At 42.0% G+C, this 25,537-nt stretch overlaps 1 protein-coding gene across 3 annotated transcripts in view; it reads left to right on the top strand.

The window, feature by feature from the left end:
* The window catches only part of LOC137624378 (coiled-coil domain-containing protein 50), a 127,653-nt gene that overhangs the window by 61,167 nt on the left and 40,949 nt on the right, over positions 1–25,537 (top strand). For all 3 annotated transcript variants that reach the window (XM_068355098.1, XM_068355099.1, XM_068355100.1), the window contains exons 5-6: positions 5,023–5,144; positions 22,387–22,540. In XM_068355098.1, coding sequence (XP_068211199.1) covers positions 5,023–5,144; positions 22,387–22,540 — 276 coding nt within the window. The remainder of the gene's footprint in view (positions 1–5,022; positions 5,145–22,386; positions 22,541–25,537) is intronic.

Genomic DNA, 25,537 nt, shown 5'->3' with positions numbered 1-25,537 from the left:
TAATTGAATGCCTAGTATTACGAAGAGGATGGAACTGTCCGGGAAGATCTGAATGTAAAGGATGGTCAGAATTATAAAATATCTTATGCGACATTTGTGATGAACTAATTGAACGACGGTGCCAGAGAAGTCCTAAAAACCGATCGAGGAGTTGCGTACGTGTGACTCCTACCATTTCTCTCCCTGTAGGAGAGGCATTGCTGCTTCAGGAGCCCCTTGACTACATTCACTGAGGACGACTCGTGCACCCACCCGCTATCTCGCTTTTACAGGAGTGCACCCTTGCCTATTCGAGAGTGCCTATGAGTGCTCTAGTATTCCCACCTGCTCCTACTTGAGCGCCCCTCACCAGTTTGCATGCATCCACCATTGGGTCTCCAGGATTTCCCCTCTCAACACAGAGACGACCAAGATTTCTGATCTTCACGAGAGACATCACGCACTCATTTGATCCTGAATACTCATTTACATACTCATACCTTCTTGTTTATGCACACTCATCTTTAGGCATGCACTATTTTAAACATGCGCCCTCTCTAGTTAATGCATGCTCATTGTGCTCAACTGGTCATGTGTGCTCATAGTGCTCATCAGTTAGCTCTTGCAGAACACACTCATCTCACTTCTATTCTCGGGCACTCATCGCCTTCACCTGTTTGCAGACACCCAAGAGTGCTCATAGAGGAACAAGCCCCTTCCTACATACTTTTGGCCTTCTACAGCAGTGCGTCTTCACCTTTTACTTGTGCTCTTGTAGGAGTGCACCCTCACCAATATAATTGCCCCTTTCTATGTTTGCTAGCGTATCCTAGACTTACTTGAAAACTTCAATAGATCATCTTCCAGGGAACCCCGACAGATATGTTCCGGTACGTACCACGATCTGGATCTCTTGAGTGGTGAATCCTCACGGATACATTCCTAGAATGTACCACATGCTAAATCCTGGTTCCTAAAGATTGAGAACTCTTTGTATGTGGTAAATCACCATATGCACACGATATTCATCACAAGAGTGTATTACTGAAATGTTCCGGCAGGCAAGTATACATAGTATTGGTATTCATTAGAATGTACCACACGCTAAATCCTGGTTCCCAATGATTAAGAACCCTATGTATGTGGTAAATCACCATATGCACATGATATTTACCACAAGAGTGTAGTACTGGAATGTTCTGCCAGGCAAGTATACATACAGTATTGGTATGCAGTTCAGGTGTTCACTGAATGCTGTTACTTCACCTGAAAATAAAGACACCATCTAAAGATGTTTGATCAAATGTATGATGTCTGAATAATGTTGCTGCGTTTCTCTGATGACCTCTCCCTAAGTGAGCAAAGAAGGTATTTACTAGGGAAAGTTGTACTTACCAAGAGTGAACCCTTCTTCCCACAGTTCCTTTGATATGACAAGATCAGGACCACTCTGAATCCTCTTGAGATCATCAAGATGCCACAGGGCTTACACACTGTCATCGGCAAGACTCCTCACCACAATCAGGCCTTCACACAGTGTGCCGTTCTTTGTCACGCTTTTACGTTCACCTATAAAAAACGGAACTTAAGAATGCCTTGGCCTCAAGCTATTGCCTCCTCCACTACAGTGTTTCACCTCTAACCAGCCTTTCCCACGTTAGCGTGGGAGGTACGTAAGTACTGGGAAAGTATCTACTCAAAAGCCGACCAGGGTATGTTGGACACCTAGTGAGGTAAGAGGTTATGTATCTGAAATGCTTCCTTACCCATGGATACACTTCAGTAAGAGGTTCAGGTGCTCATCCAGCTTTTTTTGCATTACGCTATCTGACACTTTGTCTATGTTCTTCTGTGACTTTCGGGTCACAGAACTTCTGGCTTCTGCTTTGTTCCAGCTCTTCCAGTTTATCTTCACAGGAATATTCCAATTGTCTTAACAGCTGGTTAGACAAGTTTCCTTTTGTTTGTTTTACTCAATCATTTTATACTTGATCAGTAGCCATGGATGAGAATCATGCAATCGAGAGCTGCGTTTAGGAATCATTCGATCGAGAATCAGGTGATTGGAAACCATGCAATCAGGATTGCCATAATTGGAACTTGTGCTCATTCTTCAGGTTATATTTACCCTCAAGTCACCAGGTAACTAGTGTAGTTCAACAGCTTCTGTTATCTGCTTTTTCTTGGTGCTTATACTGCCCTGATGGGAAGGAGGATGATGTCACAGAAGAGAGGATGAGATCAGCCAATATCTCAGCATGGTTTTGTGGGACGACCAGTGCTATACCATAATCGAATGCAGAGAAGGGTTTTCGGTAAGCTACTCAGGAGCTTCTGCTATCAGTTACTGGTTTCATGCGAGACTGACGATGAGTACTGCTGGTCAGGAAATGGGGAGTTGCCCTCATCTCTCTGCCTCAGGATGTTCTCAAAATAATTTGGTAACACCCTGTCTCAAGATTTGTCTATGGGCCAATACTGCGCATTAACCTAGATTTTCCCATACTCTGAGACCTATCCATGACTGAGTTACCCAAATGCGAAGCTCATCCAACTCGGTCGCAAGTAATGGGTTGAAACTGGTGACTTCTCAAATGCATTCTCAGCACATTGTACTAGCAGAGATACCACATCATGCTCGCGCTATTGTCGGCAAGGACCCTTTCCAACTAAGGACAGGTATTTGATCACATCATTCCATTCGGGGACCAGCTGGCATGCATCCTTGGAAAGAGAGATTTCCTGATGAAATATTGAGATGATTTCACAGGAGAGGTTGTGGAAGACCGATGAATAGGAATCTCGCTATTATAGATATCGTTCCTCTCAAGGAAGGGATCCTAATAAAACCTTACCTCATTCATGAGGTAAGAATAAACTCATCCCTGGGATGGACTCAACTCTGAATAGACATATCAGTACATGGTACAGAAGCTGAAACACTAGCTACTGGTGCTCGATTTTACGGGAACGAGCACAAGCACTTCCAGTAGGAATAAAGGGCTCTGCCCTTTCTACTTACTAGGATAATGTGCCATTATTTCAAGGGAGGGAAAGAACTACCTGAACTCAACCACTGGGAATGGGTTTTGTACCATGTATAGGAGCTCATGCTCCTAACACCAACTATAGGTTTCATATGCGACCAAGTTGTCCGTCTCCTTCCTCGGGACATTCCCAAAACTCTTTGGTAAGTCCATCACCACGGTCCATTGATTCAGCGATTGTGGCACTTGAAACAGGGATCCAACGTAAAACTCGGGCATGGAAGACACATTCTTCTCAAGACCAGAATCTTCTACCATAGAAGCTGCTTTCAAGATCACTGTCAGCAGCTTACTCGACCTGGGATTGTTGCAGTCATATGCTTCTCCTCAACCCAAAACTCAATAGTCCCAAGCCGACAGAAGGCAAGCACTTATTAATTTTGGAGTCTCCATACCAGTGTGCCTTTGAATCCCGTAGGAACAAAAGGGAGAGAGGCACACTCTAAGGCCTTTCAGATAGTTTCTCAGTCTTTTGAAGTCAACTCTTCAGGCAAAGAAGTCGACTGTAGCCTGGTGACAGTCTTTCTTCTCTTTCAAAGGAAGATAACAGGTACCGTATGTCTAAGGGAATTCCATTTGAGACCCTGCTGTTCATAGAGGTTCACAATCACCTTAGGGAATGGTTTGCGCAAAATAAGATATATACCTTCTTTTTACTCAACTGGTAATGTTTGCAATATGACAACTTTAGAAGTAGGATGGGTGAATTTTTAGTACATTAAGAGACGACACGCTTCCATTTGTGACGTGAGTAAATGGGCTTGTTTCAGACCCTAATCAAAGAGGCACACCCTTGGGAAGTTGACAGGGTACGGCTGTTTACATGGTTCATCTGGGCATGAGGACTGCAAGTATACACTCATTGACCAGTAACTTCGTGTGGAACCATTTGTGATCCCTTCATCATTGCAGGGATGAAAGGCTTTGTTCTGAAGGCTTTCACTAATCCTTTTCAACTTAAAAGTTGGACTGCAGATTTCAGTCTGTTGGTAGGGATTCTATACTCATATCCGCATTTTGCAGATCACTCGCAGCAGGAATAATGTGTCGGGTGTAATTCTTGAGGACAAGCTTTCCCAACAAGGGTTGTAGCTTAGCTGGTATTTGCTCAAGAGATTGTCTAGCAAACCTAGCTCCTTCATTGGACAAGAAACATCCCGTCTATGATAGCTGTTGGGATGTAAGTCTAGAGTTGGAGGTGAATTGATTGGCCCTTCTACCCCTTCTTTCTTTCCCTTCATTGGGGTGCAGCAGTCACTCTTATTTGCTGGATTGGGAGCTAGATGTAGGGGAGCCACATGATTGAGCAACTTTCCTTACAATTATTAGAAGTTTTTTCCCCATCCTTCCAGATGGGAGGGAGGATGGCCAATTGCATGCAATATTCTGACAACATATCTTTCACACAGATATAAGTTTTCCTTGGCCATTCTACCAGTTTCTGGTAGTGGCCTAGCCTAACACCTACTATACTTGTATGGCCAGGTCACTAGGAGGTTGACAGACGTCATCACTTTTGTTCCTGCACAGGACCAAAGTGCTTGGTCATTTCATGGGATAGTTAACCAGCCAAGTTTGGTTGTAGGAACTTCCTCTCTCCTTAATAGAAGTCGCCTATTAAAGGATGAGGGTTTGTATCCATGTAAGAATAAGTGACATATTTTAAAAGTAATTGTATGTTTCCTAAATATACAAACCTGCATCCTTTATGGTTTACTTTCCACCTCAACCACCCTGCAAGTCCCAGACTGAAGGTAAAAGTGAGAGCTCGGAGGCTTGTTGGGTGGGTGGGGCTTCCTCGCCACTCGGCAGTAACTACCGCCACCTCATTAAAGTTTTAACAGCCATATCCAGCTTTTCTAAAAGTTTACACCTATTAAAGGACTTAGGTTTGCAGTTAGAAAATACAGTATACAGATTACTTTAAAGATTTGGGATTTTTATCTGTAATTAAAGGCAGCATTAGTGTATTTTTTAAAAAACAATATTATTCCAGGATCGGGAGAAAGAGACTATACGGCAGACCAGAGAATTACGGCAAGTGGAGAGAGAGGCTGCATATCTAGGTATCAATACAGGGAGTGACAATGTTGCTTTGTTAGCACGTAAAGAACCAAGGTACAGTATAAGTGTACAGTATTTAGGTTTACAAATTTATGTTTCATAGTTGCTTTCAGTTTGAGTAGCTCTTATTAAGGATAAAGTTCTAATGAAAAGTTCTTTGTTAACCTTTATTTGTTCCGGTACAAATACAAACCCTACGCTATTTATAGGAGTATTACTTTTGGCATAGCTTAACGATGAGCCAAGACAATTTCAATGAGGAATAACTACCCCATCCAGGTGGGAGAGGGGTAGTCCGGCTACCCTGCTCACTCACACCTGTTGGCTGAGTAACCACTTTTGCTTTTGGTTTGGTAGATTGGAGGTGTACTGTTGCTCTCCCGAATTTTGACTTGCCTTGACTAATCTTTTTCTTTTTCTTAGTTTCAGGTGTGTGTGACTGTAGTTCAGGTATGCGAACATTTCCTGGTCCCGAGGGCCGCACATGCGCTACCTTTATGTCGTCCGTTGAGACGAATCCTCACCTGCTGTGTCTGGCTTGGCGGGGCCATCGGTGTTCTAGGGACAACACCTGCGATCAGTATCGGGAGAGGCCTGCCTCCTAGTGGGAGAGGTTTGGGCGTCGGAAGAAGTAGTAGTCTAAGCGCGATTCTTTGCCTTTGGGGTCTTCCTTGAAATTGAAGAAATTGCGAGCTGCTTCTTCTACCCCCTAACCTCTTTCCAAAGCTGCTCCTCTGCCTGGCCTTTCCGGGGTACGGCCAAGTAGTAGCGCAGGCCATGTTACACCTGGTCAACCCTGTTGGTTAGGTGATGTCGCTGACTCCTCTAGTGAGTCGGCTCCTTCCCTTCCCCCAGGGAGTGCCTGCTCTTTTACTGATATTGCATCCTTCTGGCCATCGCTGGACGTCGATGGTCCCCTTTTGAAGGAAATTCTGTTTGAACTCCTTCAATTGGGAGCGGAGAAAAGCGTTCATCTCCTTCCTCTGCTGAGGTTGCCCTCATTCTGTGGCCGCAGGCGCTGCAGCCTGTCAGTCAGACTTCGTGCCTATGTCTGACGCCGAGGATTTTGCTGACCTACCAGGGACAGTTGCAGAGCATTCTCTGAAGCAGGTTTCCCCTTTGGGGGAACGAGTCTCTTGTTCGCAAGAGAAGACTGCCCATTGAGGAGTCTGAGGCACTACCTTAAAAGAACGGCAGCACGGGGAAGGTCAAGAGGAGGATCACAAGGAAAACCTTTTCCTCCTGGATTCAGAAGGTAATTGAGTTACCTTTCAATTCAGACCCTCCTCCTTCAAAACGACCCAGAGCTCATGACGTTAAGGGCATTACAACGCCCCTGGCGTTTAAAAAGAACTACTCCATGGTGCAGGTACTGCAAGCGGGCGTGTGGAAACGTCAAACAAAGTTCACCGCCCACTATCTGCAAGACGTAACCCACAGGAACCTAGACACGTTCTACATAGGTCCTGTGGTGGCTGCACAAGTGGTCTAAAATACCTCAGGCTCCTTGATGGACAAGTAGCAGAGGGTTGAGGTTACCCAGTTAGTCTGGGGGGAATGAGCAGAAGGACTGGCTCTTTCTTCTTTTCACCTTCTTCCCCCCTGGGGAAAACAGCACAATGGTCCCTCAGCACAAGCTGACCTCACTTCTCTGCAGGTAAGACTCATTTCACTTGTGTATCCTAAGTATAGAAATAATACTTTGTTGAGTCCCCAATATCTCTTCGAGGGAGGGTATTGGGTAAAGTCTAAGGAATCTCGGGTTTGTATTTGAGTTCCTACATTAAAGACTAGCTGCGTTGCTAGTTTCACGAACACATAAACTTTTGCAGGCCGCCAATAGCGCTTATCCCTAATGGGGCATAGCACGAGAATTAACGAGGGTAAGGTTCCTACTACTTCAGGCCTACTGGAGAAGAGAGAACCCCAGGTCAAAATGCCAAAGACAGTTGGTAAAGGACTTCCTCCCTCCTAAGAATGAGCCTATCCTATATAAATAGTGGAAGGTTTGTATTTGTGCAGGAACAAATGAGAAATTTGCCTTTTTCGTAACATATGAACATTCCACTTTATACACATTGGCCTGCCACCCTGTCCCCCAAGAAGTCCTGCCAGTAAGCAAAATGATTACTTAACCCAGGTGTGTGAGTGAGCGGAGTAGCTGGGCTACCCCATCACTGAAAATTATCATGGCTAGTTCAGCTTTGCCGAAAACAATATACCCAATATAAAAAGTAGAATGTTTGTATATCAGGAAAAATACAAATTTGTCATTTTGAAAAGGTGCTGACATTGATGGAACAAAGGTCTTGTGTTCTTGATAACATAGAAAAGTTGCTTTTCATTTGGTTTAATGAGAAGCAGTTAGCAGGCGATATGATTACTGTACTTGGAACATTATTTGTGAAAAAGCAGAAGTATTGTATGCTTACCTTGTTAGGAATGAGACAGGTACACCAACGGACAAAGAGAAAGAAACATTTAAGGTGAGCCGTGGCTGGTTTGAAAATTTCAAGAGAACATTGGTCCATAGTGTTTTGGGACATGGTGAGACAGCTATCTCTGATGTCAAGATAATAGAGCCATTTGTTTTCTAATTTAAAAGGTTCATGGATGCTACAGTGAGTATCAGAAATCCATAAAAGACTGTCTAACCCTGTTGCTGCTTTGTACTAATGCCAGCAGAAGAAGCAATTGAACATTATGTGGCTGTCAAATAACAAGGTGCGGGTAATTCAGATTTTGTTTGGAATGGGTCAATGAGGTTTTTGGTCATGAGCTCAAAAAGTAGTACATGAACAGGAACCGTCCAGTCCAAGCCTTGTTGCTTATAAATAATGCTTATGTCCATCCTCCACCAAATGGAGAAGTAAAAGTTAATCAGAATTAAGTTTGTGCTGCTTAACACCACATCAATACTCCAATCCACTACACAAAGGCAATCTTCCAATGATGCTTTGAGGTTACAGCATGGACCAACCTTACTCTTAGGGAGTTTTGGAAAAATCATTACCATATTGTTTGCTGCCTCAAAATGATTGATAAAACCTGGGAAGGGGTTAACAGCAAAACCTCAATTCTGCATGAAGGAAACTGTGGCCTGAATGTGTTTTTAAGGGATTCAAACCTATACAGGAGGAGGCAGTTGATGAAGATGTGTCCTTGGGGAAGACACTGGGGTTGGAGGTGGGCAAGAAAGACATCATCTATCTTCTAGACTAGGATAGCAAGCAGCTGATAATCAAGGAGCTGTTGGATTTGCACAAGGAACAGCAACAAGAGGTTGCAAAGGAGGAGGAGAGATGGTGATGAATTTTTCATTTCTAGTGAAATTAGGGAGATGATAATGTGGAAAACAACATATCAGCCAAGTCTTTGGTAGGGCAAACAGCAAATCTACCTATGGACAGTTCTGTCACATTTCCATTGAATTTTAAAGAAAAGACAAAAGCTGTTGTGTCTGGATATGTTCCTTGTAAAAGTGTAAAAAAAAGACAGCCAAGTGTCCAAACAACATTTAATGACAGTTTTCATGTAGGGAAATCCTCCCTCCAAGCAGTATTTCTCTCCTGGTGGTCTTCTTCTCTTGTTTCCCTAACACCAGCTATGACTCTCCTCTAGGTAAAGTGTGAGTTAATTTGTCAATATATTTATTTTTAATTGAATTGCAAATTATTAGTTGGTATCAATTTCAAGGGTTATAATTTGTACACTACATTACATTACAAACCTTTAAAAATTAACATAGATATGTATTTATGGCTGTGTGAAATGCGTAGAGTTTATTTCCTTTACAGTATTTCTTACGAGATAAAATAGTTTTGGTTTACAAGCATTTTGTGTTGTGAGCTCACTCCCAGAACAATTAAAATTGTAAACCAGAGTGGCACTGTATGTTATGTATTACAGTATGTTTTGTAAAATATATTTAGAATTAGATGTTTCTGTTTGAAGGGAAAGTTTTCTTTTGATGTGAATGACATATTATTTCTTTACTTTTGATGTGTGCATTTGATTTCAAGAATGATTAGTGTTACAGTAATCCCTTGCCATATAGAGTTTCACCTATCACACCCTCAGCAAGTTGCAGATTTATGCTGTGATGTAAATATATTGTGTGTAAATTTATATCATGAATTTCTGCAGTTGGATACATTTTATATTTTTTCAGATTTTGATGATTAAAAAAAAAATAGGTAGTAGTGCGGCTAAAAGTTAATTAAGTAATTAGTGTACAGTAATAAATAAGAATAAAGAAATTCTGTTTGATAGTGAGAAGGCAATGTTTAAAGTTTGTTAGTTTTTTGGGAAGAAGAAATTGTATTACATGCCATAGGTGACAAAGCATTGTGTGTTTGTATGGAAAATAAAACTTAGGAAGCATGAGGAGAGTAGTCTAGCTTTCCCTGATGATTTTGTACAAGGCAGGCTGTAGGCTAATAGAGAAGGCATGACCAGTCGTAGCTTGCATCAATATTTATGTTGTTTGGTGTTTCTATTTATTTGCATTTTTGGCTAAGATTGGGAATTACTTTCAAGTCTTACAATGCCAGCCTAAATGTTCTGCACCTTCTAAGGCTTTTGACAGTGAACTCATCTAGCAGAGGAAAATGCTTAATATAGATGAGAAGATGAAATGCCTTGACATGCTTAAGGAACGGAGAAGCTATGCGGATGTGGGCCACCATTATGGCATCAATGAATCTACCTTTTTCAATATTAATCTTACCCGATGATCATGTAGCTGTCAACTCCGTTGCCCGACAGAAATCTACGGTCGGGATATGCCAGCGATCGCTATCCAGGTGGGGGTGTACTCAACAGCGCCATCTGTGGTCAGGTACTCAAGTACTTATTGTCAACAAGAACTCAATTTTTCCTCTGTCGTGCCACCGGCTAGACCTACTTGGATACGCTGTTGATTCTGGAGTTATTGTTCACGATTTGGTGATGTATTTGCTCTAGAGTTTAGCCTTCGCTATTCAGGAAGCTTTATCATTAGCTTAGCAAGCTTTTGGAATTAATTTGATTTAATTATGGTGACGAAGAGAGTATGGACTCTCTTTCACTTTTAAATGGCCGACCCTTCCCTTAGACGGAAGTGTTGGTGTCGAAGAGAGTATAGACTCTCTTTCACTTTTTAGTATTTCACGGTTTCACGTTGCAGTAAGAGTAAACCGATTCTAGCGTTTCGTTCATTCTTTCTTAGCTTAAATGGTTTTAATTCTAATAAAGGAACTTTTTATTTGGGAAACCTTTCAGTTTTTTTCCTTTAACAAATAATATGTTTTAACGATATATAATTGGGCTCATCTCTCAGGTTCTAAGTCAAGAGAGAGAGAGAGAGAGATAGAGACGGAGGGAGAGAGAGGAGGATAAACGTTTCGTTCAAGCGGGTAACGTTGTTCTCGTTTTTTTACTCTTCTCCCTAGTCGCTATAGGGGAAGAAGGTAAAACGTTTCTAGAGTTTTATTCTTGTTCCCAGGCCTTATGCTGTGAGAGATTTTAAACGTAGTTTATTTGATCTAGTGTTTAGTCTCTTTTCCAGTCACTGAATTCTTTATCTTTCATTATGTTTTTCTGTTACATTGTAATACTGTTTTCGCAATTACTACCTTTTAATGAAGGATAGGATTGCGTGTTTCAGGTACAAACCACTTAAAGTTTCGAGTTCAGTGAAATAAGTGCAAACAGAAAATCAAAAGTGATAAAGTGATATGCGCAAAGTGTTTCAGTGTTGCGTTCGAGGGTTCGTCTGTTCGTGCCAGTTGTTCACCTAGTCCGATACCTCTTACAAGCTCCCAAGCCCAGGGGAGAAGTAATGTCGAAGGACTTATGGGTTCCACAGGCCTTGATCAACGAACAGACGTTTCCCTCCGTGGTTTCGGGTGTATCTACACACGTTGCCGACGTGATCACCCCACCCACACAAAGACGAGAGAGCCCATTTATTCCTCGTCTGCGGAAGAGGTTTCTCGCAGAAACCATGGACCAAATCTTGCAGCTTTTAAGTGCTAGTCGGTCCCTTCCGCGCAAGTCCAACGGCCTAGGTGTAGCCACTGGGTCAGTTCGGACTTGCTGCAGTACGACAACTGCACACCTCTCAAGAGAGGCAAGGTGGTACCGCAACAGGCAGTAACTCCGTCTGTTGCCGCACCAGCGGTTTTAGACCCTCAGTCACAACGGACAGTAACTCCGTTTGTTGTTGTCTTTCATAGACCCTAGTGGTCCATGCTGCAGACTATACAGTCTCAGCTTGCTCCTTCATGCAGGAGTATCATGCTGGAAGGTTGACAATGCACCTGTTAACCTACAACCCGCCGAGGTTGTGCGCTCAGCAGATACTGCGGCTGCCTGCTCCCACCCTCCACCTGTGAGAGCTCCACCACCGATGCGCAGTCCACCCTGCCAGACGCATGTTCTTGCTGCACCATCTGCTAACATGCGTGAGCTACCGCATCAGCAGTGGGAAGGTTCTGTAGAGCTGCCGGGTTCCAGCACTATGCGGCATTCTCCGCAGCCCATGCAGCATGCTCTGCATACCTTACAGCATGCTCCGCATACCATGCAGCATGCTCCGCATACCATGCAGCATGCTCTGCATACCTTACAGCATGCTCCGCATACCATGCAGCATGAGCCGCATACCTTACAGCATGCTCCGCATACCATACCGCATGCTCCTCAACCCACCGCAGCCCCTCCCACGCTCCAGCACTCTGCTTTTGTTGTTGCCAGCTCCCACACTCCGACTGCGGAGAAGGTTGACGATGCACCCGTGGGCCTACACCTCCCACGGTTGTGCGCCCGGCATGGCTTCCTGCTCTCACACTCTTGTTGTGAGAGCTCCTCCACCCATGCACAAGTCAACCCTGCCAGATGTATGATGACTCCCACACACAGAGCACTCCGTTGCCGTGCGTGAGCTACCACAAGCTGCCGTGTTTTGACACGGTGTGTCAGCCTCCGCAACACACTGTGGTTTCCGCCACTCGCCAGCAGCAAACTAGTCAGTCAGGAGTTGAGGCTTCCCCACACAACTTTGGTTGTTGCCAACTCACAAACTGTCATACAGTTACATGACGTTGCCTTCTGGTCTGCTACTTATACACCAGTGCTGTATGTCCTCACGCTCCTGTTGTGGTTGACAGTTCAGTTTTTGACAGTTCACAGACTGTCTTACGTGCCTTATGCCTTATTTTTTGTTTGGGTTCCCCCAGGTCCCTCAGTGTGAGGCACCTCGTATATCCACCAGAGAGTTGCTAATACATCTTCCGGTGTATTTTGCATCTTCCAGTCTTGGATGGTCTGGGATGCATCTTAGGTATTTATCGAGCTGATTTTTAAACGCATCTACGCTCACTCCTGATATGTTTCTTAGATGAGCTGGCAGCACATTAAATAGTCGCTGCATTATCGATGCTGATGCGTAGTGGATTAATGTCCTGTGCGCATTTCTCAGTTTACCTGGAATGCTTTTTGGTACTATTAATCTACCTCGGCTTGCTCTTTCTGGTACTTTAAGCTCCATGATGTTTTCAGCAATTCCTTCTATTTGCTTCCATGCTTGTATTATCATGTAGCGTTCTCTTCTCCTTTCTAGACTGTATAGTTTTAAAAATTGCAGTCTTTCCCAGTAATCAAGGTCCTTAACTTCTTCTATTCTAGCAGTATAGGACCTTTGTACACTCTCTATTTGCGCAATATCCTTTTGGTAGTGTGGGTACCATATCACATTGCAGTACTCGAGTGTACTACGCACATAAGTTTTGTAAAGCATAATCATGTGTTCAGCTTTTCTTGTTTTAAAGTGTCTGAATAACATTCCCATTTTTGCTTTACATTTAGCCAACAGTGTTGCTATTTGGTCGTTGCATAACATATTCCTATTTAAAATTACACCAAGGTCTTTAATTGCTTCCTTGTTTGTGATTGTCTCATTATTAGGTCCCTTGTATGCATAAACCATTCCTTCTCTGTTTCCATAATTTATTGATTCGAATTTATCGGAGTTAAATACCATCCTATTTATCTCCGCCCATTCATATATTTTGTTTAGATCTCTTTGTAGTGAGTTCCTATCTTCATCACAAGTAATTTCTCTACTTATTCTTGTGTCATCGGCGAAACTTCTCACTACGGAGTTTTCAACATCACAGTCTATGTCTGAGATCATAATAACAAATAGCAGTGCAGCTAATACCGTACCTTGGGGCACACCAGATATTACCTGGGCTTCATCTGATTTCTCGTCATTTGCAACCACTATCTGTTTTCTGTTTTGCAGGAATTCTTTTACCCATTTTCCTATCTTTCCCACAATATTATGCTTTCTCATTTTTTTCTCCAATATGTTATGGTCTACCTTGTCAAAGGCTTTTGCAAAATCTAGATAGATCACATCTGTGTCTTTTTCATTTATCATATTATTGTATATGTTTTCATAGTGAGCTATCAGTTGGGTCTGTGTACTTTTTCCAGGTACGAAACCGTGTTGACCCATATTAAACAAATTATTTTTGACCAAATGGTTCATTATTTTCTTTTTTATTACCCTCTCATACACTTTCATAATATGTGATGTTAGACTAACAGGTCTATAATTGCTTGCCTCTAGTCTTGATCCACTTTTGAAGATAGGGGTTATATAAGCTAATTTATGTTTAACATATATCTCGCTCATATCTATACTCTGTCTTAGCAGTATTGCAAGTGGCTTCGCGATAGTGTTTGCAGTTTTTTTTAACAAAATCGCTGGAACTCCATCTGGTCCGGCTGCCGATCCATTTTTAATTTCGTTTATAGCCGTGACAATATCTGCTTCATTAATATCTATATCCGTTAGATATTCAACATTTTCTTCTCTCATTTCTGTTTCATTATTCTCATTCGCAATTCTTGGCGTGAACTCACTCTTATATTTTTCTGCTAATATGTTGCATATTTCCTTTTTTTCATTCGTTAGCCGTCCTTCAATTCTTAGAGGGCCTATTTCTATTCTCCTTTTATTCATCTTTTTTGCATAGGAGTAAAGTACTTTGGGGTTTCTTTTTATATTTTGAAGTGTCCTTTCTTCTAAGTCCCTTTTTTCATTTTCTTTCGACTGTATAATCTTTTGTTCTGCATTTTCTATCTTACATTTTATTTCCCTCATTTTCCACACATTTTTTTCTTTTGCAAGATTTTTCATAACGTTGCCTTCTGGTCTGCTGCTTTTGCACCAGTGAAACCCTCACTGAGAGAACCTAGCTTTTCTCGGATATGGTTCCTGTAGATGAGAAAGTGCTGTTCTCCCTCCTTCTGATATTCCCTTGAGGACTCTGTCATTTGGAGAGGAGCCTTAAGCTGCTTAGCCTCCTATGGACTTTTATTTAAGCATAACATGCTTCCAGGGAGGGTAAATGGTTCCGCTTCAGTCGCTAACCCCGTCTGTTGCCACACCTGCTCCCATAGACCTTGAGCTTTGTTGCAAGACATGCAGTCCAAGCTTAGTCCTTGATAGAGGATTTTTTTTACGGAGTCAGTGTGTCACTGGGAAGACGTTCAACAACCAGCAGAGGTGACTTGTTGTGACGCAGTGCGGCAACCTCAGCAACCCGATAAGGAGTTGTCTGTACTACCCAGACAGTCTAGACAGTTTCGGGTTGTCGCTGTACTTCCTCGCTTCCCCATGGTTGACAGTTCACAGACTGTGCAGCAGTACCATGATCTTGTGTCCGGCTCCGTCAGACGACTGGCTTTTAAGAGCTCCCACAAGTCGTCGCTGTCTGGAGAATCTCAGATGGACTATGGATCTGACCAAGGAACTGGGCCTCCTGGTCAATTTAGAGAAGTCCCAGCTCGTCCCATCCCAGACCATTGTCTACCTGGGTATGGAGATTCAGAGTCGAGCTTTTCGGGCTTTTCCGTCGGCCCCAAGGATCAACCAAGCCCTAGAATGCATCCAGAGCATGCTGAGAAGGAACCGATGCTCAGTCAGGCAGTGGATGAGTCTAACAGGGACACTTTCATCGCTGGCCCTGTTCATCGAGTTAGGGAGACTCCACCTCCGCCCCCTTCAGTATCATCTAGCTGCTCACTGGATAAAGGACATGACGCTAGAGACGGTCTCAGTTCCTGTTTCCGAAGAGATGAGGTCTACTCTAACGTGGTGGAAGAACAGCTTTCTTCTCAAGGAAGTTCTACCTTTGGCTGTTCAGACCCCCGACCGCCGTCTCTTCTCGGACGCATCAGACACGGGCTGGGGTGCGACATTGGACGGACAGGAATGCTCGGGAACATGGAATCAGGAGCAAAGGACACTTCACATCAATTGCAAGGAGTTGTTGGCGGTTCATCTGGCCTTGATAAACTTCAAGTCCCTCCAGCTAAACAAGGTGGTGGAGGTGAACTCCGACAACACCACAGCCTTGGCTTACATCTCCAAGCAGGGAGGGACTCATTCGAGGAAGTTGTTCGAGATCGCAAGGGACCTCCTCATCTGGTCAAAAGATCGAAAGCTCACGCTGGTAACGAGGTTCATTCAGGGCGATATGAATGTCATGGCAAATCGCCTCAGCCGGAAGGGTCAGGTCATCCCCACAGAGTGGACCCTTCACAAGAATGTTTGCAGCAGACTTTGGGCCCTGTGGGGTCAGCCAACCATAGATCTGTTCGCTACCTCGATGACCAAGAGGCTCCCGTTGTATTGTTCTCCGATTCCAGACCCAGCAGCAGTTCACGTGGATGCTTTTCTGCTGGATTGGTCCCATCTCGACCTGTATGCATTCCCGCCGTTCAAGATTGTCAACAGGGTACTTCAGAAGTTCGCCTCTCACAAAGGGACACGGCTGACGTTTGGTTGCTCCCCTCTGGCCCGCGAGAGAATGGTTCACAGAGGTACTGCAATGGCTGGTCGACGTTCCCAGGACTCTTCCTCTAAGAGTGGACCTTCTACGTCAACCTCACGTAAAGAAGGTACACCCAAACCTCCACGCTCTTCGTCTGACTGCCTTCAGACTATCGAAAGACTCTCAAGAGCTAGAGGCTTTTCGAAGGAGGCAGCCAGAACGATTGCCAGAGCAAGGAGGACATCCACTCTCAGAGTCTATCAGTCTAAATGGGAAGTCTTCCGAAGCTGGTGCAAGGCCAATGCAGTTTCCTCAACCAGTACCACTGTAACCCAGATTGCTGACTTCCTGTTACATCTAAGGAACGTAAGATCCCTTTCAGCTCCTACGATCAAGGGTTACAGAAGTATGTTGGCAGCGGTTTTCCGCCACAGAGGCTTGGATCTTTCCACCAACAAAGATCTACAGGACCTCCTTAGGTCTTTTGAGACCTCAAAGGAACGTCGGTTGTCCACTCCAGGCTGGAATCTAGACGTGGTCCTAAGGTTCCTTATGTCATCAAGATTTGAACCTCTCCAATCAGCCTCTTTTAAGGACCTCACATTAAAAACTCTTTTCCTCGTGTGCTTGGCAACAGCTAAAAGAGTAAGTGAGATCCACGCCTTCAGCAGGAACATAGTTTTCACATCTGAAACGGCTACATGTTCCTTGCAGCTCGGTTTTTGGCTAAAAACGAGCTTCCTTCACGTCCTTGGCCTAAGTCTTCGAGATCCCAAGCCTGTCCAACTTGGTGGGGAACGAACTGGAGAGAGTACTTTGCCCAGTTAGAGCTCTTAGGTACTATCTAAAAAGGTCAAAACCTTTACGAGGACAATCAGAAGCCTTATGGTGTGCTATCAAGAAGCCTTCTCTTCCAATGTCTAAGAACGCAGTTTCTTACTACATCAGGCTTCTGATTAGGGAAGCACATTCTCATCTGAAGGAAGAAGACCTTGCTTTGCTGAAGGTAAGGACACATGAAGTGAGAGCTGTGGCTACTTCAGTGGCCTTCAAACAGAACCGTTCTCTGCAGAGTGTTATGGATGCAACCTATTGGAGAAGCAAGTCAGTGTTCGCATCATTCTATCTCAAAGATGTCCAGTCTCTTTACGAGAACTGCTACACCCTGGGACCATTCGTAACAGCGAGTGCAGTAGTAGGTGAGGGCTCAGCCACTACATTCCCATAATCCCATAACCTTTTTAACCTTTCTCTTGAATACTTTTTATGGGTTGTACGGTCGGCTAAGAAGCCTTCCGCATCCTTGTTGATTTGGCGGGTGGTCAATTCTTTCTTGAGAAGCGCCGAGGTTAGAGGTTGTGATGAGGTCCTTTAGTATGGGTTGCAGCCCTTTATACTTCAGCACCTAAGAGTCGTTCAGCATCCTAAGAGGACCGCTATGCTCAGTAAGGAAGACGTACTTAATAAAGGCAGAGTAATGGTTCAAGTCGACTTCCTTACCAGGTACTTATTTATTTTATGTTATTTTTGAATAACTAATAAAATGAAATACGGGATACTTAGCTTCTTTGTTAACATGTATGCTGGTCTCCACCCACCACCCTGGGTGTGAATCAGCTACATGATCATCGGGTAAGATTAATATTGAAAAATGTTATTTTCATTAGTAAAATAAATTTTTGAATATACTTACCCGATGATCATGAATTAAAGAACCCGCCCTTCCTCCCCATAGAGAACCAGTGGACCGAGGAGAAAATTGAGTTCTTGTTGACAAGAAGTACTTGAGTACCTGACCACAGATGGCGCTGTTGAGTACACCCCCACCTGGATAGCGATCGCTGGCGTATCCCGACCGTAGATTTCTGTCGGGCAACGGAGTTGACAGCTACATGATCATCGGGTAAGTATATTCAAAAATTTATTTTACTAATGAAAATAACATTTCATGGAGAACTATGCAGATATAGGCCACCATTAGGGCATCAATGAATCTACCATTAATGGAGAACTATGCAGATGTAGGCCACCATTATGGCATCAATGAATCTACCATTCACTACATCAAGAAGGACAAAAGATTGTAAGGGAATCGGCAAATGTCTCTTTCAACTAGGCAACTTAAGGGGCACTAAGTTTCCACAATAAGGCCATCATAAGGATGGATCCATCATTAGCCCTTTAAATAAGAAACTGAAGAAAAGAAAAACATTGCACTGGATACCTACATCAAATGCAAGAATCAAGTTTACATGTCTTCACTGGCGAGTGTTATTATTATTATCATAATTACCATATCCATATACCAAGGCACTTCCCCCAATTTTTGTGGAGTAGCCGACATCAAATGAATAAAAAAAAAAGGAACCTCTCCTCCCAACCTCACGAGGGACTCAACCGAGTTCGGCTGGGGTGTCACAGCCCACCGTCCCCCGTTATCCACCACAGATGAACCTTCATAACGCTGAATCCCCTACTGCTGCTATTTTCCGCGGTCATCCAAGGCGACTGGAAGAAGCAGCAGGGCCTACCGGAACTGTGTCACAATCGCTTGCCATTCATTCATAATTCTAGCACGCTCTCTTGCCTCTCTCACATGTATCTTACTATCACCCAGAGCTTTCTTCACTCCATCCATCCACCCAAACCTTGGCCTTCCTCTTGTACTTCTCCCATCAACTCTTGCATTCATCACCTTTAGCAGACAGCCATTTTCCATTCTCTCAACATGGCCAAACCACCTCAACATATTCATATCCACTCTAGTTGCTAACTCATTTCTTACACCCGTTCTCATCCTCACTACTTCGTTCCTAACCCTATCTACTCGAGATACACCAGCAATACTCCTCAGACACTTCATCTCAAACACATTCAATTTTTGTCTCCGTCACTTTCATTCCCCACAACTCCGATCCATACATCACAGTTGGTACAATCACTTTCTCATACAGACCTCTCTTTACATTCATGCCCAACCCTCTATTCTTTACCACTCCCTTCACTGCTCCCAACACTTTGCATCCTTCATTCACTCTCTGACGTACATCTGCTTCCACTCCACCATTTGCTGCAACAGACCCCAAGTACTTAAACTGATCCACCTCCTCAAGTAACTCTCCATTCAACATGACATTCAACCTCGCACCACCTTCCCTTCTCGTACATCTCATAACCTTACTCTTACCCACATTAACTTCAACTTCCTTCTCTCACTTCTCTCACATACCCTTCCAAATTCTGTCACTAATCGGCCAAGCTTCTCTTCCGAGTCTGCAACCAGTATAGTATAATCTGCAAACAACAACTGATTTACCTCCCATTCGTGATCATTCTCGTCTATCAGTTTTAATCCTCGTACAAGCACTCGAGCATTCACCTCTCTCACCACTCCATCATCATAACAAGTTAAACAACCATGGTGACATCACACATCCCTGTCTCAGCCCCATTCTCACTGGAAACCAATCGCTCACTTCATTTCCTACCCTATCACATGCTTTACTACCTTTGTAGAAACTTTTCACTGCTTGCAATAACCTTCTACCAATTGCATATAACCTCATCACATTCCACATCGCTTCCCTATCAACTCTATCATACGCTTTCTCCAAATCCATAAACCCAACATACACCTCCTTATCTTTTGCTAAATATTTCTCACATATCTACCTAACTAGAAAATCTGATGCATACATCCCCTACCTCTTCTAAAACCACCCTGTACTTCTAAGATTGCATTGTCTGGTTTATCCTTAATCCTATTAAGCAGTACTCTACCATACACTTTTCCAAACCCACTCAACAAACTAATACCCCTAGAATTACAACACTCATGCACATCTCCCTTACTCTTATATAATGGTACAATACATGCACAAAGCCAATCCACTGGTACCATTGACAACACAAAACACATATTAAACAATCTCACCAACCATTCAAGTACAGTCACACCCCCTTCCTTCAACATCTCAGCTCTCACACCATCCATACCAGGTGCTTTTCCTACTCTCATTTCATCTAGTGCTCTCACTTCCTCTCTTATTATCTCTCTCTCATTCTCATCTCCCGTCACTGGCACCTCAAAACCTGCAACAGCAATTATATCTGCCTCCCTATTATCCTCAACATTCAGTAAACTTTCAAAATATTGTGCCCACCTTTTCCTTGCCTCCTCTCCTTTGAACAACCTTCTATTTCCATCTTTCACTGTCTCTTCAATTCTCGAACTAGCCTTCCTTATTCTCTTCACTTCTTTCCTAAACTACTTATTCTCTTCATATGAACAACCCAATCCCTGACCCCACCTCAGGTCAGCCACCCTCTTTGCTTCAGTTACCTTGTGCTTTACTTCCACAATATTTGCTCTATATCTTTCATACTTCTCTACACTATTACTCTGCAGCCATTCTTCAAATGCCCTCTTTTTCTCTTCCACTTTTACTTTCACTCCTTCATTCCATCATTCACTACCCTTCCTCATGCTGCCTGTAACAAACTTCTTGCTACACATCCCTTGCAATCCCAAGAAAATTTTCTTTTACTAACTTCCGCTCCTCCTCTAAATTACCAGTTTCTCTCACTTTCACTCTGTCATATGCCATTTTCAACCTTTCTTGATATTCACTTTTTACCTCAGGTTTTATTAACTCTTCAACCCTCACTAGCTCCCTTTTACATCCCCCCACTCTTTTGCTCCAACTAATTTTCCTTCCACCAAAAAATGATCAGACATACCGTTAGCCATAGCCTTAAACACGTTACTAGCTAAGCTATAACACCAGTTAGAAAAGCAGGATGCTATAAGCCCAAGGTCTCCAACAGGAAACAATAGCCCAGTGAGGAAAGGAAATAAATAAACTAAATGAAAGTTAATGAATAAAGAATATGAAATATCCTAAGACCAGTAACTAATTTTAAATGGATATGTCATATATAAACTAGGAAGACTCATTTTAGCTTGGTCAAAATAAAAGCTTATGCTGCAACTATGAACTTCTGAAGTTCCACCAATTCAACTACCCGATTAGGAAGATCATTCCACAATCTGGTCACAGCTGGAATAAAACTTCTAGAATTTTGTGTAGTATTGAGCCTTAGGATGAAGAAGGCAAGACTAATTTCATACCAAGTACTATGTACAGGATGGTACAGTCTGGGAAAATGTGAATGCAAAGAATGTTCAGAATTATGAAGAATCTTATGCAACATGCATAAAAAAGTAACTGAACAGCAGTGCCAGAGATTAATATCAAGATCAGGAATAGGAAATTTAGGAGACAGCAAAATTTTGTCCAACAAATCAAGATGCGAATCAGTAGCTGAAGATCAGACAGGAGAACAATACTCAAAAAGAGACAGAATAATGTAATTAAAACATGTCTTCAGAATAGATTGATTACCAAAAATCTGTATAGACTTTCTCAATAAGCAAATATTTTGTGCAATAGAAGAAGAAATGGACCAAATGTGTTTCTTTAAAGTAAATCTGCAATCAAGAATCACACCTAAAATTTAAAGGAATATCTTGACATCCAGATTCAAAGCAGAACTTCTGAGAAGCAGGGTACTCAGTCCTAATATACACCACCATTTTCCTTGCCATAGGAATGGTATCCTGTTTCAAAATTATTGGTTTCTTAAAGCTTGGAATAAGGACATATGCGAGCTTCATTTGGGAAACCAAAGTTTATGAGTATAAAAGAATTTCAATACTGTCTGAAACCAATGGTAAAGTCTTGAATATTGACATGCAGTCCCCCAGTATTGCTATACATTAGATGACACTGGCGAAGTCTTGGATGCAATGGTCTTGGATTTTGGTCAATGTTTGTTTAATTTGTATGGAAATGAGACGTTGCATTGTCCATAAATAGATTCACTGCTCGCTCTGCCTTAGTCATATGTGGGTGATGTGATTCTACAAAATTTTTCAGGGTTTTCCACATTTCTTCATTGCTCTTCTCCTCCAATGAAATTTCCCCCACTACAGTAGCTTTGTTACTGCTCCCCATGTAACTCCAACAGCTCCTTGGTTGTCAGCTCCTTGGGGCCATTGTTTAGATGCTTCTGTATACTGTTAACTTGATGTTAAAAATAGAGATCACAAATCAGTAAAAAATGAGCAGTCATAACTTATGAAAAACACTGTTAAAGATTTTCATGAGATAACTATAGGTGATGTTGGTACAATTACTGCGGAGAACGGGAAAAAGTTAAGTTCTGAGCAGCGGGGGATGTGAGCAAAGGCTATAAAAGTGGAGACTTTCATGTGGCTCCCTATTCTGTTTTATTCAATATAATGGATGAAACTGGGAACTGTATGTAGAAGAGTCTTTGTATTAAACAAACTACAGTAATCTATATTTGGCATTTCGGTTGTAAAAATTTGAAAGAAAACTTTAAAGAAATTGCTCCTTTGATAGTAGAAATTTGTTCACAATCGTATATGTTTTTCTTTACAGGGAAGGAGATTTGAATACCTCTGTAAACAGTGACCAATCTGGGCAAGCATGTGCAGTATCATCAGATCTTTCAGACTTGAGTGACTTTTGCTTACAACCTGCAGATGATATGGATGAAGAGGAGCAAAGATCTTGGCAGGAAGATCAAGATGCTGTATGTATATAAAGTATTGATTCTTTGTTTATTAATATTTAATTTTTTACTCTTAACATTTTCTCATCTAAAGCTTCCTGATAATTTCAATCTCTGTATATAAAATAATTTTTGCTTTGTTGATTTTAATCTCAAGATTACTGCAAAGAATTCAAGAATATTTGGATTTTTTTTAATGTATTTTTTGCATGATCAAGAATTTTTGTCCTCTTGTGTCACTTGCCAAACTATTTTTTTTTAAGAAATTTCCTCTGAAATATTTTTGCTAGTTTTGAAACAGAATCCTCCCTTCTCACTCAGGTCACTTTGCTCCATCACTTCTATTCAGAACAGTACTGAATTTAAAATTTGACTTTACATCTAGAAATAAAGATTTACCAAAAAGTTAGAGCTCAGAATGGGTATTAATAAATTTAAATACAAAATACCTATATAGTTCCCTCATTTTTGTATTTTACATTTATATGTATAGTAGCTCCTCCACGTCCTTACCCCCTCTCTTTCTGTCTTTCTTCCTCTCTCTCTGCTTCTATATAAAGTAAGGCAAAATTTAAGGCATGTTTTCTGTATAAAGGTTTCCTCTCATCCTAACCATGACACATGAATGAGGGCCCTCCACGCTCATACACCATTATTTTCTATTACACACACAATGTTAATGCACGCACTCACAATGAATAAAAAATATGTAAGAGGGGAGCTCGATTTTAATGACAGGAAAGAGGTCTCATAGTTATAAGGAAGTGTTAGCCCAGAGAAGCATTGTCCTTTTGGAATAGGAGTGGTGAAATATGAGTGAAATATATAGTGAATTAAGGTATATGAAGGTTTCCCACCATGTGAGGGTAGTGTGTGATGATCTGTATAGTGGGAGGCAATGGAGTTGGGATGCTCTGGGCAGAGAGGCCCGAGGACAGTGAGCAACTGCAGAGTGAGGGAATGAGCAGTGAAGGAGGCAAAAACCTTGGCTAATGTGCAGGGATTAAAAAAAAAAATAAACAGTTTATGATAAAAACAAAAATTGAGACATGTGGGTGGTATGTTGAAGTTGTGTGAAGGGTGAAAGGGATGAGAGTGGTGAATTATGGGAAGGGGAAGGTGCAACTGGGGTGACATCTTGAATAAAAAGCTTAATAATAAATTAAAGGGAATTAGAATAATATTGTTATAAAATCAGTAAAATTAATTCACCTTATGAATGAGCAAACGTTGGTAGGGATAGGCTAAAATAATTGGTAATAAATCGGAGAAGGGGAATGCAAGAGAGACAGAGTGTAAGGGGGAGGAGTTTGGAGAGCAGGACTGTGATCTGTGGAGACATGGCACCTTTGGGGGTGCCATGATAACATATTGTATATAAACCAAAAAATAAGTTTAAATTGATTTTTGTAGAATTTATTTCATTTAAATATATTTGTACTTATTTTCTTAATAATTTCAGGTGAGTTTTAACGACCGATAGTTACAGTTTATTTCTTTCAAATATTTCTATAGTTTATTTCAAACCTCTGATAAGATATATATTTCTTTATCTATATGCTTTCGCTTACCACAGTTTGTTGAAAGCTTATTTATAATTACCGTATATTTTCATATATAGAATAACCCTGAAATCCTAGAATTCACCCCTGAAAATTGGGTGTCATCTTATACAACCAATAGGAAAATCACACCTTGAATTCCAAGCGATATTTATTGGTAGGCCAACCTAGGCCTCGGTGCGATAACCGATAATAAAGGTAACCAAACCTTCTCAGCAACCTTTATCTCTCTTTAACTATTTGATAATTTTAATGGTAGTGTTAATGATGGAAGTGATAACTTTTAGTTTAGCATAAGATTAATTTTTCATTAAAAATTCCTGATGATTAAAATTATCTTCACTCCCTCCAATCTTGCTATCACATTGAACATTCTAGCAGCAGCACAATTATTCGATTCCTTGGCTGCATGTTTTACTTTTAGTTTAAAACTAACCTCGTACTTTCTTCTTTTTGTTGGTGGTTCCATAACTAATGTGGATACAAATTGATAAGAAATTAAACTGACTTAGAACTGAAGTTAGGAAAAATATTTTGGAAATGGAATGTACAATTACCTTTTTAAGCACAAGACTTACCCGGTGGTTATATAAATATAGCTTTAGTCCCTGACGTCCGGCAGAAATTCAAAACTCGCGGCAATCGCAGATTGAGTAGCCAGGTGTACCACCAGCACCCTCTCTCGCGAGGTACCTGGAACCATTCCATGATTCCTCAGATCTTCCCTGCCGCCATTGTTGGATATTCACTCGTTATTTAACCTGGATTTTTGCAGTTATCTTTGGTGATGTACTACTAATTTGGTTATTGGCTTTCGCTTGTTTGGATTTGCTTTTGGATTTTCTTGAACCTTTATTGATTTTGATTATTTTGACCCTTGCTCGTTTTGATCTCTCTTTTTAAATATTCATAATGGCTGACCCTTCTCCCGCATATAGAAAGTGCGTGAAAGGTTGTAAGACCCGGCTTCCTAAAGCCTCTGTTGATCCCCACTCAATTTGTGTTAAATGTAGGGGTAAGGTATGTGAGTTGGGGGATCGGTGTGACGAATGTGTTTTCTTGTCTGAGAGTGAGTGGCTGGAATTTGACCGCTACACTCGTAAACTTCAGAGAGACAGAATTAGACGAAGTTCTTCTCGTTCTAGAGAATTTTCCTCTTCCCGTATCATTGAACCTAATCCTTCCCCTGTAGTGGTAGTTTCAGATCCCACTACTGTTACCGCTGAGCCTACGCTAAAGGACATGATGGTCGCTATTTCAAGCCCTGGGCATTAGGGTTGAATCGCTGGCTGCGGGCAGGGACCAACTTATGTCCGATGTTGATCAATTAAAAAGTGTTAGTGCGAATAGTGCGGTTAATGTGTTTAGTGCAGTGGAGGGTGCGTCTGCTCGGACCTGTCGTTCACCTAGCCTTAGACCTCTTCCAAGCTCCCCAACCCCAGGGAGAAGGAATGTC

The sequence above is a fragment of the Palaemon carinicauda genome, chromosome 31 (genome assembly GCF_036898095.1).
Source record: "Palaemon carinicauda isolate YSFRI2023 chromosome 31, ASM3689809v2, whole genome shotgun sequence".
Lineage (NCBI taxonomy): Eukaryota > Metazoa > Arthropoda > Malacostraca > Decapoda > Palaemonidae > Palaemon > Palaemon carinicauda.
The sequence above is the reverse complement of the archived record's forward strand: the minus strand, read 5'-3'. Positions and strand labels throughout refer to the sequence as shown.